This window comes from Dendropsophus ebraccatus, chromosome 15, assembly GCF_027789765.1.
Source record: "Dendropsophus ebraccatus isolate aDenEbr1 chromosome 15, aDenEbr1.pat, whole genome shotgun sequence".
NCBI classification, from domain to species: domain Eukaryota; kingdom Metazoa; phylum Chordata; class Amphibia; order Anura; family Hylidae; genus Dendropsophus; species Dendropsophus ebraccatus.
Window position 1 is genome coordinate 38,242,651 of NC_091468.1, and position 21,094 is coordinate 38,263,744.

The 21,094-nt window shown below is 42.7% G+C and overlaps 1 protein-coding gene across 1 annotated transcript; it reads right to left on the reverse strand.

Moving 5' to 3' along the window:
* Positions 1-937: 937 nt before the first annotated feature.
* Positions 938-10,909, reverse strand: LOC138774018 (heme-binding protein 2-like). Its single transcript, XM_069954560.1, has 4 exons — positions 10,733-10,909; positions 9,783-9,906; positions 6,270-6,441; positions 938-1,259 (listed from the first exon to the last, which is right to left on the reverse strand). The coding sequence occupies exons 1-4, from the start codon at positions 10,907-10,909 to the stop codon at positions 1,085-1,087; spliced, it is 648 nt and encodes a 215-aa protein (XP_069810661.1). The 3' UTR covers positions 938-1,084.
* Between the last annotated feature and the right edge of the window lie 10,185 nt (positions 10,910-21,094).

A 21,094-nucleotide genomic window follows, 5' to 3' on the forward strand; every position in this document is an offset into this window, starting at 1 on the left:
ATCACTGCCCCATGCTCTCCGCTACCTCCGGTGGTGGAGAGCATTGGGCTTTCATTCATTTTTATTTTTCATCACTGTGAACAGACTATGTCTGTTCACAGTGATGGTGGCGGCCATCTTGGATCTGATGCCCGCCGCGGGGAGGGGGCTTAGTGACTTCCCCACTAGAGGGGGCTGATCTGGGGTCTGAGGGGACACTTATTTCATCTCCCCCCGCCGTGGATTCACAGTGGTGGGAGATAAAAGGCGGCGGCGGCTTCGGCAATTATAACGTTAATAGCGGCGATCGCCAGTATGGGGGCCATCCAGGAGGGACCCCACACACTGCCCCAACCCCTCAGCTACCTCCAGTAGCTTGGGGGATGGGGTGGGGGCCTTCCCGGCCCCACTATCTTATTCTCTGCCATCGTAAAAAGCTGATGGCAGCAGAATAAGGCCCCTTAGTGACCGCCGTAAAAAGCCGTATCGGCGGTCACTAAGGGGTTAAACTCCATGCAGCTGGCATTGTAGAAAGATTTCAGGTTTATTCCAGACAGAAATCTTATAGAAATGCTCGTTACAATGGTGTGAAAAGAATATAAATGACCAGGGTCAACAGCAGGATACAGTGGCTTGTACAATACAGTAAGATAAAATGGCTGAGAGGATAAGGGAGAGGGGAGGAGCTAACATAGCACAGCTAGAGTACAGGAAGACAGGAGGGTCAAACTAAAACAGGCAATGCAATATAACATAGACACATGTCAGTGAATGAAACCAAGTTCTGGGGCATAACAAACTTAATTTATTTTGTGACTCTGACACCTGTCAAGGTGGGAGACAACCAGGAGGTGTATAGCAAAAATATGGTTTATCATAAATTGATGGAGTTTTGCATTGCATGTATTGTCTTTGCAGGAAGTATAACATACTGTACATTGCTTCACCTGTACCTGGCCTATGACCAAAACCACAGCAATTAGTGGTAAAAGCAGGTGAAGTTTTGGCAGTGCAGTTCTTGGCCACACAGCAGAAATTAATACATGTACAGGCATTGTGAGAAATCCTTTTATTATCCAGCTCCCATTCTAAATGTTTGTTACATCTAGACTGCGAATAACCATACTTCATTATAACAGTCACCACTTTTGTCCGGAGGATCATAGATGTTATAGGCAGAGATGGACTCGTCAAACGGAAGGCCCAATACAATCAGTTCTGTTGCCAAGGTATTAATTTGCTTTATGTTGTCCTTATCTGAAGCAATTCCACCGAAAGATCTACGAAAAATAATAGGCTTGTTAGGTTAGGATTTCCAATGTAAGGCCCCGTTCCCACTGAGCAAAGCTAGCGGAATTCCGCGACGGAATTGTCCGCCGCGGAATGCCGTTAGCCTCCCGCTCATAATGGGACTCTATGGGAGGCGCGCGCTGCTGCTCTATACGCGCTGAAGAATGAACATGTTCATTCTTCAGCGCGGACAGGGCAGGAGCGCGCGCCTCCCATAGAGTCCCATTATGAGCGGGAGGCTAACGGCATTCCGCGGCGGACAATTCCGTCGCGGAATTCCGCTAGCTTTGCTCAGTGGGAACGGGGCCTAAGGTGTATACTAAATATGTCAAATTATAGTTTTTTTTTTACATACTGAAAACAGCTTCATAATACATTTTAAACTTTTCTATCTTTTCAACTAGACTATCTAAAGTCTATTGACTTTTAACCCTTTAAGGACCGTGCTAACTTTCGTTTTTGCGTTTTCGTTTTTTCCTCCATGTGCTTAAAAGGCCATAGCACTTGCATTTTATACCTACAGACCCACATGAGCCCTTATTTTTTGCGTCACTAATTGTACTTCGCAATGACAGGCTGAATTTTTCCATAAAATATGCTGCGAAACCAGAAAAAAATTATATGCGTAGTGAAATTGAAAAAAAAACGCAATTATTTTTCTTTGGGGGGGGCTTCATTTTTACGCCGTGTGTCCTATGGAAAAACTGACTTGTTATGCATGTTCCTCAAGTCATTACGATTAAAACGATATATAACATGTATAACTTTTATTGTATCTGATGGCCTGTAAAAAATTAAAACCATTGTTAACAGATATACGTTCCTTAAAATCGCTCTATTCCCAGGCTTATAGCGCTTTTATCCTTTGGTCTATGGGGCTGTGTCAGGTGTCATTTTTTGCGCCATGATGTGTTCTTTCTATCGGTACCTTGATTGCGCATATGCGACTTTTTGATCGCTTTATATTACATTTTTTCTGGATTTGATGCGACCAAAAATGCGCAATTTTGCACTTTGGGATTTTTTTGCGCTTACACCATTTACCGTGCGAGATCAGGAATGTGATTAATAGTTCGGGCAATTACGCACGCGGCGATACCAAACATGTTTATTTATTTTTATTTATAAAATGGGAAAAGGGGGGTGATTCAGACTTTCATTAGTGGCGGGGATTTTTTATTAATAAAAACACTTTTTTTAACTTTCCCTTACAGTAATATGAAGCCCCCTGGGGGACTTCTATATACACAGAACTGATCTCCCATTGAGATCAATCCTGTGTATATAATAGAGCAATGATCCATCAGATCGGTGCTCTATTATAATGGTCTGCTGCAGACCATCTGAATAGATTGCCGAGCCGGGATCAGCTTCATTCCGACGCTGAGCCCCGGCCGGCTCATTAGAACGGATCTCCCCTCCGCAATCGCATCGCGGGGGGGGAGATCCCCCACTGGACACCAGGGAGAGGGGGCACAGCTGCTATTCAAATGCAGCTGTCAGCTTTGACAGCGGCAATTTGAATAGTTAATTAGCCGGCCGCGGCGATCGGCCGCGCCGGCTAATACATGCGGTCCCTGGCTGCACTTAGCAACCGGGGACCGCGCGCTGCAGAGAGGGCTCACGCCGGGAGCTTGCCCATGTGGTCACTTTGGTTGCCTGGCAGAAAATGACAAGCAGGGTCCCATTGTAGTGGTTGAGATAGGAGTTTATAGGCGATAAAACACTCTGTTCTGGGTCTACTGAGAGAAGACTTAAAGTGACACTGTCACCCCCTTTCTGTATGAGGACTTCTCTACACAGCTGTAAAGCCTAAATTCTGCAGTTTTCATACCTTACTCTATAATAGATTTTTTGGTGTTTAGGCCAGTGAAAAATGTTTTTTATCGTTGGCGGAATGTGCCACCTGGACGGGACTTAACGACTACTGCGCCACTTTGCCCAGCCCACATCGGCGTAGCAGGCCATGCCCTTCCCTTACATCATCTACATCTAGGCTACGAACCTTGGTCGCCACCCTAGAGGGGGTGGGGCCTAGACCTTTAGGCCGGCCCGTTACAATGGTCACTGAGGTGGCTGAGGGGCTCTGGTCAGCTGAGACCAAAATCAAACTGTTTGGCCCCCAATGAATATGGTATGTCTGGCACAGAACCAACAAATCTCCTCACCCCAAAACACCATGCCCACAGTGACACATTATGGTGGCAGCATAAGCTGCGGTGGGGGTTTTAAGCAGCAGGGAAATGAAAACTGAGTGAAGGGAAAGATGGATGGTGCTAAATATCGGCATATTCTTGAGCAAAAGTTCTGTCAGTAATTTGAGACTGAGACTCTGAAGTGACAGGCCGCCAATCACTGACCACACCGCTGTCCCATCTCAGCCAGTGATTGGCTGAGCTGTCTGTCACTTCAAAGACCAGCTCTGAAGTTCTCTAAGGGTAGCAGGCAGAACCCAGTAAGACACTGGGGAGTGAGTAGAAGTTCCGGAGATCGTGGACAGGTATGTATTAACTTTATTATTATCTTTACACATTCATCAGCTGTTGGCCGCACATAGTAATGCGCAGTCGACGGCCCTGGATTTTTAAGCAGATCTTAAACACACAATCAGCCGATGATCATTCTTATCAACTGATTATTATTTGGTCTGAATATTTTTTGCAAGACACTGTATTTAACCCTTAGAGGATGGGGCCAATTTCAATTTTTGTGTTTTCCTTTTTTCCTCCTTGTGCTTAAAAGGCCATAGCAGTTTCCTTTTTTTTACCTAGAAACCAACATGAGCCCTTATTTTTTGTGCCACTAATTGTACTTTGCAATGACAGGCTGAATTTTTTCATAAAGTACACTGCAAAAGCAGGAAAAATTAAATGGGTGGTGAAATTGAAAAAAAACAGATTTTTTTTAATTTCAACATTTTTTGTTTTTAGGCCATTTGCCCTGGGGTAAAACTGACTTGTTATGCATGTTCCTCAAGTTGTTACGATTACAACGATATGTAACATGTATTACTTTTATTTTATCTGATGGCTTGTTAAAAATTCCAACCATTGTTAACAAATATACAGTATGTTCCTTAAAATCGCTCCATTCCCATACTTATGGCGCTTTTATCCTTTGGTCTGTGGGGCTGTGTGAGGTGTCATGTTTTGCTCCATGATATGTACTTTCTATTGGCATATGCGACTTTTTGATAACTTTTTTTTACAATTTTTCTGGATTTAATGTGACCAAAAATGCGCAATTTTGCACTTTGTGATTTTTTTGCGCTTACGTTGTTTACCGTGAGAGATTAGAAATGTGATAAATTAATATTTTGGGCAATTAAGCACGCGGCGATACCAAACATGTTTGTTTGTTTGTTTATTTATTTATAACATGGGAAATGGGGGGGGGGGATTCAAACTTTTAATAGGGGAGGGGGCTTTTTATTTATAAAGTCCCTGGGGGACTTCTAGTATAAGTACACTGATCTTTCATTGAGATCTGTACAGTATAGTTATACTGCATAGATCAATGAGATCGGCACTCGATTGCTTTCGGCTGCTGCAGCCGAAAACAACCGAGTGCCGAGCCGGGGTCAGCTCCATTATGGCACAGACCCTGGCAGGTACCGGACACGGAGGACAATCCCCCCACTAGACAACAGGGAAAAGGCTGTATATAGTAATCAGATGCAGATGCAGATGCAGCGGCCCCGCTCTGAACACCCCTAGGCGGCCCAGGACATACGGGTATGCCCAGGGTTGTCTTGGGGCAGTCATGTCAAACTCTGGCCCGCGGGCCAAATCTGGCCCGTGGTGCCACTGTTTTAGGCCCGCCAGGCAATTCAGAGTTTTAATTACATCTGACCTGCCATGGCTACTATATGAGACTATGAGGAGGGCTGGCTACTATATGAGACTATGAGGAGGGCTGGCTACTATATGAGACTATTGGGGAGGGCTGGCTACTATATGAGACTATGGGGAGGGCTGGCTACTAAATGAGACTATTGGGGAGGGCTGGCTACTATATAAGAGACTATGGGGGAGGGCTGGCTAATATATGAAACTACTGGGGAGGTTTGGCTACTATATAAGAGACTATGGGGAGGGCTGGCTACTATATGAGACTACTGGGGAGGGCTGGCTACTATATAAGAGACTATGGAAGAGGGATGGCTACTATATAAGAGACTATGGGGGAGGGATGGCTACTATATAGGAGACTATGGGGGAGGGATGGCTACTATATAGGAGACTATGGGGAGGGATGGCTACTATATAGGAGACTATGGGGGAGAGATGGCTACTATAAAAGAGACTACAGGGGAGGGCTGGCTACTATATTAGACTATTGGGGAGGACTGGCTACTATATGGGAAACTTGGGGGGCTTGCTAATATGTGGGGCAATTTTTGGGGGATTGGCTATTATATGGGTTGGGGTTTAATCATGTCATAGCAATTTATCATGTCATTTATCATAGTGCATGGGGCTGGGAGACTCATACCACTGACAGTGCCAGAGCCACGACATTTGTGCTTCAATAATTATCAAGGTTGGCCATGACTTTGTCCAATTTTTTAATTTTGGCCCACTGTGTATTTGAGTTTGACACCCCTGGTCTAGGGGTTAAAGGAACGAACAGTACTGTAACGGCCATATGCTCCTAAATGAAATAAATGGGAGTCCTAGTACAATTCTATACAAAACAGAGCCATGCCACAACAATATACATGAGATCAGTCAACTGGTGTCCCGACTCTGCCCATTGCCAATTATCTCATTCATAAGGGCACATTAAGATAAACGAATCCACATAGTTTGGAACAAATCATTTATATCTAATAAAATTATCACTAGTCATTGTCAGCCTATAGAGACTTATTTACTACTGAATGAATGGTTTTTAGCTGAAAAGAAGCCCTCTCAACAGATAACAAATATTTCTTAAATCCATAGCAGAACCGATAGAAAACACAACTTTCAGTATAGCCGCCTTGATTAGATACTTACTTCACATAAAGTGATACCTCTGGATATTTCTGAAGGAAAATGGTGGACGTTAAAGGCTTTGGTGGTTTCTTCAGGTTTGCTGACAGGAATACAGACAGTGTCATTTTTACAGGCTTATTGTTTTCCAGTGTTAACATCGTTACTAGAGGAACAGTATCTTCCATATACAAACCTAAAAAAATAATCAAGCAGACGAAAAAAGAAAAGAAAAGAATTAGTATACACTCATTAGTGAGGTACTTATTACCTATGCTACAAAAAAAACTTTAATTGAATGTACATACGTCTTCGGTTATTGACCATCAGCACAGTCCCACATATATGTACATGAATGGGTTAAGCTGTCTTTGTGCAAAATCACACAGTGACAGATTAACTGACAGGCGAGTGATGTCATCAATAGGTAACGGTGGTTTGATTGGTCAGTCTTTATAGATAGAACAATAGCAGTAAGAATGACAGAAGGGGGGCCGGCTTTTGAAAGCTCTCCTGATCCTGATCTCCTGTGTTGTGTGTGGGAGGAGTTCAGACACAGAAGTGAACAGCAGCACCAGCACATTACAGTAAGCACAAACACATATATTATCCCCTTCCAACCCTGATTGTCCACTGTTAATGTATCTAATAGTCACCCTTGACCCCTATTGCTGTACCTGATAATCTACTCTGTCCCCTGTAACCTGTAGTTAAGAGGTTAAAGGGGTAGTCTCATCTCAACTAATGAGAGATTTATCTGACAGATTTTTGAAGCCAAAGCCAGGAACAGACTATAAACAGAGAACAAGTCATAAAGGAAGGGCTGAGATTTCGTTTCTTTTGAAATCCATTTCTGGCCTTGGCTTCACAAAATCTGTCAAATAAATCTTTGTTTAAACGCACCCTAACATAAGTAAATGCGTAGGTCTTGTCAAGTTAAATATATTTGCAAATATTTTCATTTTGCAAATTTGCCTCCTTCTTCTTCTGAAATGCTGCTTTTTCCATCTCATTACTGACAGCTCATTGTCAAGGGCACCAACTACCACTCAGCTGTATAAGTCTAAAAGCAGGGGTATGGCTGGTGTATACATGTGTGTATATTATATATATATCTTCAGCATATCTAGTTCTTCTTTATTCATTTATTCAGCAACCAGACCACTGCTTTTAGAGCAGAGTGGTAGATTGTTGGTCGAAAACCTAGACAATGAGCTGTCAACAATGGGAGGTGAAGTTTGCAAAAGTATTTGACTTGATGAGCCCAACATAAAGAATTGTGACAAGTTACAATAGAACTTAATCACAACATATTAACCCTTTAAAGGGAACCTGTCAGCCCGGCTCAGGTGACGGAGCATGCCCGACCCACCAATGGAGCCCGGCATACTTAACCCTCCCTGCAAGTCCCGCTTCTGAAGCAGTCATTTTCTGTGGATGTCGGACTCATCATCATAATGGTCTGCATAACACGCACGCTCGGCTTTGGCCCGTGATTTCTCCGCCCAAGGAACGGGAGGGTTAAGTATGCCGGGGTCACGTGTGTGTGTGGGGGGGGGTTGGTTTTGCAGGCTCGGCCACCTTAGCCGGGCCAGTTTAGCGTTTTCGTTTTTTCCTCCTCGCTTTCTAAGAGCTTTAATTCTTTTACTTTTACATCTACAGGGCCATGTAAGGGCTTGTTTTTTTCAGGAACAGGTGCACTTTGTAATGTCTTCTTTCATCTTTCATGATGGAACCCCCAAAATATTATTAATGGGGTGAAATTGCAACTCTGCATGTTTTTTTTTTTTTTGTTTTTGTTTTTTTTTTTTGGGGGGGGGGGGGGGGGGGGTTCTGTGTTAACATAATGCACTGTACGGTAAAACTGACATGATATATTTATTTTATACGTTAGTCTAAATGTTTCTTCTAATGTTTTACTATTTTTATTAATAGTAAAACTATTTTTTTTTGCAAAAGGTGTGATTATGATGGTCCTGTTATAGCGCTTTTATTTTTTCACATACGGGGTTGTATGGGGTGTAATTTTTTGTGCCATAATCTCTAGTTTTTATTAATACCATATTTGTGTAGATGAGACGTGTTGATCAATTTTTCTTTTTATTAAAATGTTATAAAAATCCTCAAACTTGGTGGCTTTTTACCTATTTTAGTTTACGCCGTTCACCATGCAAAACAATATATTTTTAATTTTAACCCCTAGACGACCCATGACAAACAGTTATGTAATGGATGTCAGTCCCTAGACGACCCTTGACGTAACTGTACGTCCTGTGGTCCAGTGCCGAGGGTGGCACCCTACAGGGGGCAGCACCTGTAAGAGCATGAAAAAAATATGTAACATTAGAGAATCTGTGTAAACCTGCATATGGTTGTGGTCCAACTAACCTATAGAATAATAGTATCATGTCAATTTTACCGTATAGTGCATTACGTAGACACAGGATCCCCCCAAAAGTTACAATATTGCATTCTTTTCCCCAATTTCACCAATTTATATTTTCATAAATAATATTTTGGGGGATACGTCATACATATTATGGTAAAATAAAAAGGCACCATTACAAAGAACACCTATTCCTTAAAACAAGCCATTACATGGCCCTGTACATAGAAAAATGAAAGTTCTAGAGCTGTTAGAAGGGGAGGAGGAAAAAACAAAAACAAAAAATGAACATTGTCGCGGTCCACTGGGTAATTTAGGCTTGGTCCTTAAGGGGTTAATAGATCGGATGATTACGCACGCTACAGTAAATAACATTTTTATTTTTATGTGTTATATTTATAAAATGGGAAAAGGGGGTGATTTAATTTTTATTGGGGGAGGGGCTATGGTGTGTTTTTAAAAACTTTATACATGTTTTAATTTAACACTTTTTATGTCCCCTTAGGGGACTTCAACATTTTTACATTGGATCTAATACACTAATTATTGCTTTGCCATAGCATAGCATTGATCCGTGTAATTTGCTATCATTGCATAGAGCCTGACAGTGGAAGACTCTATGCATCGATCGCCGATCTGACTGCTGAGAGGAAGGTAAGGGTGTGGTTAGAACATTTGTGCCCTAACTTTGCACCACCCCTCCGTCCCTCCTCCCCACCCTCTTCATCATTAGGAATGCCATTGGAACATTTTTTCCATGCTGAAAATTGCACAGGTGCATAACGATCCAGCCCATGTCACGGGCTAAACAGATGGGGAATAGTAGGCAATCTGCCTGGAGCATTCCTAATGATGAAGAGGGTGGGGAGGAGGGACAGAGAGGTTGTGCTAGCCTAATGCACACACAATCTAGGCCACGGTCGTTGAGCACAGGGCTGCAAATTTAAAAGTAGTTTTTTAGGATAATAACTGCATCACCTGCCAAACGGACCCCAGGACAGATCTTGGATTAAAAGCAGCTATCCGAAGGTACAAACAGTTTGGGGGGGGGTCAGATTGTGGGTACAGAGTCGCTTTAAGGAATTAAAGTTGTATCTGTCTTTACAGTAAATGCAATAAAATTAACATCATACACAAAACAAACATTGTACCTTCTGAGTTTGTTCCATCCATATACTGACGTATATCCATGTCCCCGGTGAATGGCTCATCTGGACTCAAGGGAACTTCAGTTGATATCCATTGTGTTGCCTCATATTGTCTGTGTTCAAAGCCCTGCAGAATGAGAAAAAGTTGTTGAATCTTGTGGTGAGACTGGTAGGGATCCTTAGGGTGTGTTTACATGTACAAGATCTGCAACAGATTTGTGCAGATTTGAATCTGCAGCAGATCCGCAGCAGATTTGATGGCCCAGAGTTACTTTGCATTGAATCTGCAACATCAAATCTGCTGCAGATCTGCAGCAGATCCTGTACGTGTTAACGCACCCTAATAATACATGAGCAGATTAGAGGGTCGCCTTTTAAATCACTGGACGAGATAGAGGCACCAAAGTCTTCAGACGTTTCTAAATTCTGGAATGTTGTAGATGAAATTGTATTATTCAGTTGGTTCTTCCAGTGTGTATCACAGGAATCAGAATATTACTATTAGCAACATATAATTTGTCTTATGGTCTCTTTAAAAATATAAGTAAAACAGAAGTAAATCTAGGATTCAACAGAAAAAGGAGGCAAGTGACATATTGGTAAAGTAACACAATTCATTTTCCTCAAACTATTGTACATAGTTCTCTAATGGAACATAGACCAGCATAACATTTATCGATTTTACTGGAGATGTATAGTCCCATATGAGTCGTCATCTTTCTATTGAAATAAGTGCAAGTTCATATTTGTCCTTTACATAAGGTGCCCAGGCCCCATAATTGCCCCCCCCCCCCATTAAAATGACTGACTGGCATCCTATTGGGGTACACTTTAGCAGAACTTTAAGCTAATTTTACAATATCATTGGCATGTATCCAGTTTCTGACTGAAGATTGATCTACTGAGCATGCAATAAATTAAACTTTATACACATAATATGACCTATGTCTTACAGAATACTTTTTCACCAGGCGATATTTAGGACATTCCAGACCATTGCAAAAAGATGGATATAACTGGGCTTTGGTAGGGCGTAGATTTTCTTCTAGATCCTTATTGACATACGAGGCATCTGCAGTTCTATACGCTGCAATGAGGCTCAGCAGGAAGAAACATCTAGGAAACATCATCTTGTATGGCGAGAGATGTTATGGCTAGGTGTTACCATTGGCTTTTCTAATATATATACAGAGCATATTAAAAAGTTCGGCCCATTTTCTTTTATAACTACTTCTTTGTTCTGCAGATTACATCGCCTTGTACGGTCAATGCTTAAGAAAAAGTTTCACAAACAATATCAAAATGGCAAAACAACATTATATGTTATCTTACCTGTTTTCCAGGTAAAAAAATACACCACAGACTTATTCTCTGCGCACAATGTTGACTTCATAAATTCATTGTTTGCTTCTCTGCACAAAAGGTAATTATTTTTGAATAGAACTTATTGTCATAGATATTATATATACTGCCCTAGACATCAGAAATGGTTACTGATGAAATGCATGTAAAAAAATTTAAGTATATTGTCTATTTATTGTGATATGCTTTGCAGGAATTGGTTGGTGACTGGTTCACCAACCTTCATCTGCACTATCCTATTTATAAACATAGTGGAACCATTGTAGCAATTAAAGGGGTTATTCAGTGCTACAAAAACATGGCCAATTTTGCCCCACTCTTGTCTCCAGTTGAAGTGTGGTTGGCAATTAAGCCCCACCCATCTGGAGACAAGAGTGTTGAAAAAGTGGCCATGTTTTTGGAGCGCTGGATAACCCTTTTAAGCACTTTTACCCCTTTGCCTTTTCCCCCCAACACTGTCCTCATAGACTGTAAGCTCTTGCGAGCAGGGCCCTCACTCCTCATGTTTGACTTAATGGCTACATGTGTATGTCTGATTTTGTCTATGCATGTACCCCCAAAATTGTAAAGTGCTGCAGAATTTATTGGTGCTATATAAATAAAAAATATTATTATATTACAGCAACCCCATTGACATAGGCAACAACAGACAGAACCTGTAATGTGTAAATGTAACAACTAGTGATGAGCGAGTACTAAAATGCTCGGGTGCTTGTTACTCGAGACAAATATTTCCCGATACTCGGGTGCTCATTTTGAGTAACAAACCCCATTAAAGTCAATGGGAAACTTGAGCATTTTTGCAGGGAACCCAAGCTCGGTAGAGGGAAGGTCGTGTGAAAACCTGTCAACCTCAGAAAATGATGGAAACACCACGGAAATGGACAGAAAAAAGTAGGAGCAGCATGCATGAACACCCTCTGAGGTTGCCTAATCGCACTATTACGCCAAATTATGAGCAACAGTATGGCAGTGATCACACAGTGAAGGATTCTAACAGAGTCAGCATATGAACCACCCCAAAATTTAGCCTGACACAGCATGGCAGTGAAAACACAGGGAACCATTAAAACAGAGGTAGCATATGATAAACCACCAAAAAACTTTGTCTGACACAACATAGCAACATCCAAAGAAGGTAGACGGTACTGGTGAAAGGACGGCAGAGGAAACCCGTAAGATGACAAGACATGGACAAGACAAGGATGCTAAATTGGATTTGACTTTGAATTTGACTGTAGCAGTTGGGGTAACATTCCCTGCATCATGTGACACACCACCTCTCCCCCCACCGCTGTTTGGAGTTTGAATTTGACTTTTAATTTGACTGTAGCAGTTGAGGTAACATTCCCTGCATCATGTGACTCATCACCTCTCCCCCCCCCCCCCCCCCCGCCGCTGTTTTGAGTTTGAATTTTACTTTGACTGTAGCAGTTGGAGTAACATTCTCTGCACCTCTCCCCCACCGCTGTTTTGAGTTTGATTTTTACTTTGACTGTAGCAGTTGGAGTAACATTCCCTGCATCATGTGATGTTCATGGGGTATGGCTGTCTCAGCACAATACTCAACATAACTGCAAAACTGATGTGGCTCAGGCATCCTGGTTTTAATTCCTTGAGGATCTGGCAATTGTCTCATGCAAAGGGATCATCACTTGAGGTCCTGCCTTACTAATTATGTGCTGCCCAACAACTAGAATTGTCTTTTTTTTTTTTTTTTTTAGCTTGAGCAGGTTCTAATTTATTTATTTTTTTCTTTTTCCTCTTTTGTTTTGTTATCATTTTATGCCAGCAGACAGAAACAGGTCTGTATGCAGACACAAGTTTACCATTCGGTTTCCAAATTGTACAAAAAAAAAGAGTGAGAGAGAGACAACACATAATTAGAGTTTGCATTGTTCATTGTAGCACTATTTGGTAATAAAAGAAACACATGTTTGTGCATTTTTAATGTGAAGATCCTTCTCGTATTTCATTTGGAAAGATGGGCAAGGTCCGCTTCCTTCATTTTATTTCCCCGTTTTTGAAAGGCAATTTTCTGCCATGTTCTGCCCCTTCACAGCCAGAGGAGTATGTATCTCCTTGCAGTGCAAGGATCTGCAGGCCCCTGTGGCAGGAAATGGGCAGACAAAACCAATAATCCACTCTTAGGCTGGGTTCACACACAGTATATTTTAGGCAGTATTTGGTCCTCATGTCAGGTTCTCATAGCAACCAAAACCAGGAGTGGATTGAAAACACAGAAATGCTCTGTTCACACAATGGTGAAATTGAGTGGATGGCCGCCATATAACGGTAAATAACTGCCATTATTTCAATACAACAGCCGTTGTTTTAAGATAACAGCAAATATTTGCTATTAAATGACGGCCATCCACTCAATAACAACATTATGTGAACAGAGCCTTTCTGTGCCTTCAATCCACTCCTGGTTTTGGTTGCTATGAGGACCTGACATGAGGAGCAAATACTGCCTGAAATATACTGTGTGTGAACCCAGCCTTAAGGGGAAAGATATTGCCGCAACCTTTGGACAATTTCCAGAGTGGTGTACCACTGAGCTTCATCTTTCCAGAATGAGCAAAACACTGTGCAGTCTTGGTTATGATTTTGTAATAAATTTGTAATAAATGTGCTCAGACTCAGGGAAGGGTCAAGAAAAGAGTTCCTGGGAGCATGGTGGTGGTGGTGGATCTGAATCCCTTCTTTCCCTGGAGGGGCCAGGCTGTGGGGAAGGAGGCGGAGCTAATGGAGCAAGGGTTCCACTCCCTTGGGTAGCGTGGGTGTACTGCGTGGAAGACTGGGTGGTGGATAAGTTACAGGACACATTATCGGCTATCCACGTGATCACCTGTTCACACTGCTGCGGTTTCAATATCGGTCTACCACGAGGCCTTGTAAGGACGGCAAAGAAGCTAGGGAGTGGACGTCCGCGGTGTGCCACTGCTCCCTCCTCAATGGGTGCTGCTGTGTCACCCTTCCCTGAACCACGGCCTCTGCCAACTGCATCGCTTGGAACCCCATGCCCATGCCCTCGTCCTCGACCCTTACCTCTGGGGTTCACCATTTTATGGACACCGCACAGTATGGAGCTTAGATATGCCTTGCATAAGAAATACAGAAATCAGAAAATATACTAGTGGTCTCACTAGTTTTTGGGGGGCTGTGGGATACAATCTGTTGCTGGCTGCACCTATACACTCTGTGACACCCCCTTTACACTGTGCAAGCAGTAGTGAACTTAGATATCCCTAGAGCAAGAAATACAAAAATCTGAAAATATACTAGTGGTCCCAATAAAATAGTACTGAGCACTTCTTAGGGGTCTGTATGCAGCTGAAATCGCGGTAGCTGCACTGCAAGTCCCAGCCAGCAGTCTGTAGTAATACAATTTAAAAACGATTTGACGCCCTTACAAGGGCTGTTTGGTTGTTTTGCTAGTATTCCCTGCCTACTGGAACGCTAATTCCCTCCCTAACGCTCTCCCTGACCAGCAGCACCTCTGTCCCTAATCTCTTCCAGCATGCATTTATGGCAGGGTCATCTGATTTGGCCAACCAATTGCTGCTATCGACATGTTTGGGTCCCGCGTCATCGCAGGATGTACCAAAGAGTCTCCTGCAAGTTTATTGGCTGAGAAATAGCGCCCAAAATTACAGGAAATGGATGATGAGATTTTCTTGAGTATCGCAAGATGCTCGTCCGAGTAACGAGTACCATTGAGTACCCTAATGCTCGAATGAGTACCAAGTTCGGACAAGCATGCTCGCTCATCACTAGTAACAACTGTATCGTGTAAAAAATAAAACAAAAAGTGCTGTAGAATCTCTTGGCACTATTCAAATATGCTCAAAAATGTCCCCCTTTGGACTATGTTTCCACTTTAGGAAAATAACAGGCAAAGGCGTCCATCTGTTTATATCGACAGCCGCAAATAATGTTCATTGATCATTATTAGTAAATGTCTATAATAAAAGATGGCCAACACCAAAATCAAATACGATGTTTAGTCTGCTCCCCCTGCACTACAGGAAGACGGCTGAAGATTACAAAGGCTGGCCCCTCTCCCTTCTCCGGGCCCCTGAGCAACCGAACCACGATATGTCAGTCAGTTGAACCCCTTCAGGACCGGGCTAATTTTCATTTTTGCTCTTTCATTTTTTCCTCTCCACGTTTATAAGGCCAAAGTGCATGCATTTTTTTCCCCTACAGACCCACATGAGCCCTTTTTTTGCAACAATTGTACTTTGCAATGGCAGACTTACTTTTGCCCTAAAGTTTGCAGTGAAAACAGCAAAAAAAAATTTGTACAGTGAATTATTATTATTTTTTTCTCAAAAGGAATTTGTTTTCATTTTGGGGGGGTTTGTGTTTACGCTATTTGTCCTATAGCAAGACTGAAATGTTATGTATGTTCCTCAAGTCAAAACGATTTCAACGATATGCAACTTGTATAACTTTTATTTTATTTGATGGCTTTTAAAAAATTATAACCTTTAAAAAAATAAATAAATGTGTTTAATATCACTCTATTCCCATCCTTTGGTCTATGGGGCTGTGTGATGTGTAATTTTTTTGCGCCATGATCTGTACTTTCTATCGGTACCTTGTTTGCATATAAGTAACTTTTTGATCACTTTTTATTACAAAATTTCTGGGTTTAATATCTTTAATTTAGCGGGGTTTTGCGCTTACGCTGTTAACCATGCAAGACCAGGAATGTGATCATTTAATAGTTGGGGTGATTACGCACATGGCGATACCAAATATGTTTTTTTTATTAATTTTATAAAATGGGAAAAAGGGGGTGATTAAAACTTTTATTAGGGGAGGGAATTTTTATTAATAAAAAAACTTTTTTTTTTACTTTACACTTCTAGTCCCATTTTTTTTATGTAAAATTTTAGTCCACTTGGGGGACTTTTATTATTACTGCTCTGATCTCCCATAGAGATCAGAGTAGTAAACTTAATACAGCACTGTTCAATCAGATCAGCGCTGTATTACTCTAGTCTGCTGCAGATCAGATATGTCAATTGCTAAGCAGGGATCAGCGTCAGTGCGATGCTGAGCCCCGTCCCAGTATGGAGAAGAGATCTTCCCTCTGCAATAGCATCATGGTGGGGAGATCCCCCCACTAGACACCAGGGATAGGGACACAATAGCCACGGTCCTGAGCTGCAGAAAGCAGCCGGGATTGCACTGGTTCAGAGTGGGGTCACTGCGCGACCCCTCTCTGAACCCCCCACCCGCATCAGGCCATACAATTATGTTCTGATGCGGGAAGGGGTTAAAGATATATTGTTACCATGTTCTAGGTCTTTGTCCATTACAGCAGTGAGCCCCCTTGCCCTTAACCCCTTAGTGACTGCCGCACGCATATTCACGGCGGCCACTAATGGGCTTTATTCCGATGCGTACGCCTTTTAACGGCGGGCGCATCAGAATAAATTACCGCCCGGCGGCGGCTGCAGGACGGGTGATCAGCGGTCAGTGTGACCGCTGACACCCTCCTGTAACTGCCCGGAGCGGAGGATTCTCCGCTCCGGGCAGTTTAACCCGTTAAATGCCGCTGTCAAACCATGACAGCGGCATCTAACGGGTCCCGGTGGATCCCGGACGGCGCCGTGGGTCACTTACGCGATCGCGATGTCCCGCGGCGCCGTCCGGTCCTCAGATGTCTCCATGGTGATCCCTTGGTCCTTATGAAGGTCCCCAGGGTCACTATGGAGATGCCTCATGCTGACAGGGGTGGCTGTGGCTATTTCCTGTCAGCATGAGGCATGATACAATACATTGCCGACATCAGGTACTGCAATGTATTGTATCAGTGATCTAAGTATTTTACACTAGTGTACAGTAATGTACACTAGTGTAAAAGTAAAAAAAAAGTGAAAAAAGTGTGCACCAAACACAACACAGCCCCCCCCCCAATAATAAAGATGCATTACATTCCCCATACACAATAAAACGTGACATAAAAGTGATCAAAAACACAAATCATATACATATTTGGTATCGTTACGTCCGTAACGACCCAATCTATAAAACTATATCAATAATTACACCGCACGACACACGCTGTAAAAAAAAACAAAAAAAAACAGTACCAGAATAGCAGTATTTTATCAATCTGCTTTAGAAAATACGTTATAAAAGAGATCAAAAAGTCATATACATATAAAACTTGGTATCAATAGAAACTACAGATCTTCCCGCAAAAAATAAGCCCAAAACCAGCTCTGTTGCGCAAAAGATAAGAACACTATGGATCTTGCAATGCGGCGACAGTTTATTTGGGTTTTTGCTAGGAAGATAGTTTCTACTTTGCCAAAGTGAAAATAGTTAAAAAAACCTACACAAATGTGGTATCGCCGTAACCGTAGTGACCCAGAGAATACATGTATTATGTTATTAGTGACCGCCGATACAGATTTTTACGGCGATCACTAATGTGCTCTATTCTGCTGCCATCAGCTCTTTATAGCGACGGTAATGCCCGCAGCCCCCTCCTCTCAGCTATGGGAGGTAGCTGAGGGGTTGGGGTAGAATGTGGAGTCAGTCGCGGCCAGTCCCCTCACCGGCGATCGCCGTTATTACCAGTATAACAGCGGCCACCGGTTACAGGCATTGCCAGCGCAGCTGAACGCTTTCATCTCTTCTCACCGTGAATCCACAGTCAGAGGAGATGAAAACATGTCCCCCCCCTGTCCCCAGAATTAACCCTAGTGACCTGGTCACTGACCCTCCCCTCAGCGGCCATCTGATCCAAGATGGCCGCCGCCATCACTGTGAACAGACTCTGTTCACAGTGATGGATTCCTAAAAATGATCAAAGCTCCATTCTCTCCACCACCGGTTGGGGACCACCCGGTGTGGTCGCAGTACAAGCGATCAGCGGTATATACTATATACCACTGATCGCTTGTCATCACTCCAGATTACCCGTAACCACCCCAGATTACCTGTAACCACCCCAGATTGCCTCTAACGACCCCAGATTGCCCGTCACCTCCCCAGATTGCCCGTAATCCCCCCCAGATTGCCCGTAATCCCCCCCAGACAGCCCGTAACCATCGCAGACAGCCCGTCGCCACCACAGATTGCCCGTCGCCACCCCAGATTGCCCGTCCCCACCCCAGATTGCCCGTCGCCACCCCAGATCACCAGTGAACATCACCAGATTGCCCGTCACCACCCCAGATAGCCAGTGAACACCACCAGATTGCAAGTCACCACCCCAGATAGCCAGTGAACACTCCCAGATAGCCAGTAAACACCCCCAGATAGCCAGTAAACATAAACACCCCCAGATTGCCCGTACCCCCCCATATAGTCAATAAACACCCCCAAATTGCCCGTAACCACCCCAGATTGCCCATAACCTACCCAGATTGGCACAGACTGCTCGTAACCACCCCAGATTGCCCATAACCACACCAGATTCCCTTTTGCAACCTCAGATAGCCAGTAAACACCCCGGGATTGTCCATTACCACCCCAGATAGCCAGTAAACACCCACATATTGCCTGTAACTAAAATGACACTTCTTCCCTTCTGAGCCCTGCTCTGTGCCCATACAGTGGTTTATGCCCACGTATGGGGTACCGTTCTACTCAGGAGAACCTGAGTTACATATATTGGGGTGAGTTTTCTCCCCTGTTCCTCGTGAAATTGAGAAATTTCAAACTAAACAAACATATTATTGGAAAAATTCTATTTTTTCATTTTTACCGTCTTCTTTTGAATACTTTCCTCTAATACCTATGGGGTCAAAATGGTCACCACACCCCAAGATGTATTCTTTGAGGGGTGTACTTTCCAAAATGAGGTGATTTAGCGGGGTTTCTATTCTGCTGACACTACAGGGGCACTACAAACGCACCTGGCGCTCAGAAAATTCTTCAGCAAAATCTGAACTGGAAATGCTAATTGTCGCTCCTTCCCTTCTGAGCCCCGCTGTGTGCCCATACAGTGGTTTACGCCCACAAATGGGGTACCATTGTACTCAGGAGAACCTGCGTTACAAAATTTGGGGTGCATTTTCTCTCATGTTGCTTATGAAAATGAGATACTTTAATCTTAACAAATATATTATTGGAAAATTTCTATTTTCCATTTTTTTCCGGCCTAATTGTGAATACTTTCCTCCAGCCCCTGTAGGGTTAAAATGCTCATTATACCCCTAGATTAATTCTTTAAGGTGTTCAGTTTCCAAAATGGGGTCACTTATGGGGGTTTACAAAATACAAGCCTCCTAAATCAACTTAAAAAAGAACTGGTGCCTAAAAAAAATCAGTTTGGGAAATTTCATGAAAATTTCATAATTTGCTGATACATTTCTAAGGCCCGTAACACCCTAAAAAAGTGAAATATGTTTACGAAATGAAGCCAGAATAAAGAGGACATATTCCTAATGTGACTTACTAACTAATTTTTGTCATGTGACTTTCTTTTTTTAGAAGCAAAAGAATTTCAAAGTTCGTAAAGTGCAAATTTTTCAAATTTTTCATGATATTTTGATGTTTTTCACAAAAAAAAACACAAGACAGTGACCAAATTTTGGCACTAACATAAAGTACCATATGTTAGGAAAAAACGATCTCAGAATCACTAGCATACATTAAAGCATCACTGAGCTATAAGCGCATAAAGTGAGACAGGTCAGATTTAGAAAAATTAGCCTGGTCATTAAGGCCCAAATAGGCTTGGTCCCTAAGGGGTTAAGGTATCCAGGGCCACAGACAACTGTCTTAATGTTTCATGCTCAAGCCAACAAGGGATCAGGGATTCATGGTACTGTATATGTGTATACACTTCTCCTATGTGTTCACCTTTAGACTATGTTTACACCATCAAAATGACGGTCGTTTTAATTGTACAGCTGTGATTTAACAGCAAATAACAGCACCTATTTATATAATATTTGCCGTTAAATGACAGCTATCCAATAAAAATGGCCATCTTTTTGACAGTGTCTGAACATAGCCTTAAGATGTACACACAATCAGAAGGCATGGCACAGAGGTGCGGAGAGCCAGGAAGGTCTGATCCCTGCAGCACCTTTATACCACACAGGTTGCATTGGAAGATTACAGAGTAGCTGCAGGGACCAGTATTCCAAGAGGAAGGGAAAGAGCTATGTGGGAGCTGTGTTAGAGTGGAGTGTTTTTTTCTTTTTTTTTCTTTCGTACATGGAGTAAGTGTTTATTACTAATACTATACAGGGGGACAGAATAAACCTAACTGCTATACAGAGGAACATAGGAGGTCTGGCCACTATACAGGGGCACATAAGGGACCTAACCACTATATAGGGGCACAAAGGGGTTCTAACTGTTATACAGGGCAGAAAGACATCTAACATCTATATATGAGCACAGTGTGATAATCTAACTGCTATACTTGGGACACTATTACTGTATGGAGCAATACAGATGGGGAGTTTGATAGAGGCAAACAGGACATTTAAACAAAGAGCCTAAAATGTTTCCCTTACAAAGTCATGACTGGGAGAAGTCTTCATGATAGTCCAGAGCCAGATGGAGAAGAAAAGGAAACATTAAGCATTATCTGGCGCTCGCACATTTTTTACATCTTGCTGCCATATAAGAAAACATAAAAACAGTATATGCTTACCTCTCCACATTCCCCCGGTGTCCCCCATTGCCTGTAGCCACCTAACCTTCCAGATGAGCTTGTCTCTGGAGTGACAACATGCTCAGCCAATCACTGGCCATGGCGCTGTCCCATCTCAGTCAGTGATTGGCTGAGCGGGCAGTCACCAGACAGTGGGGGACACTGGCAACACCGCATCGAGACACAGGCAGAGAGGTAAGCATATAATGTTTGTTATGTTTTCTTATATGGCAGCAAGATGTAATAAATGTGCTAGCACTGGATAACCCCTTTAACAAATGGATGCAGCAACTGCAGGTTGTGTACAGCTTTT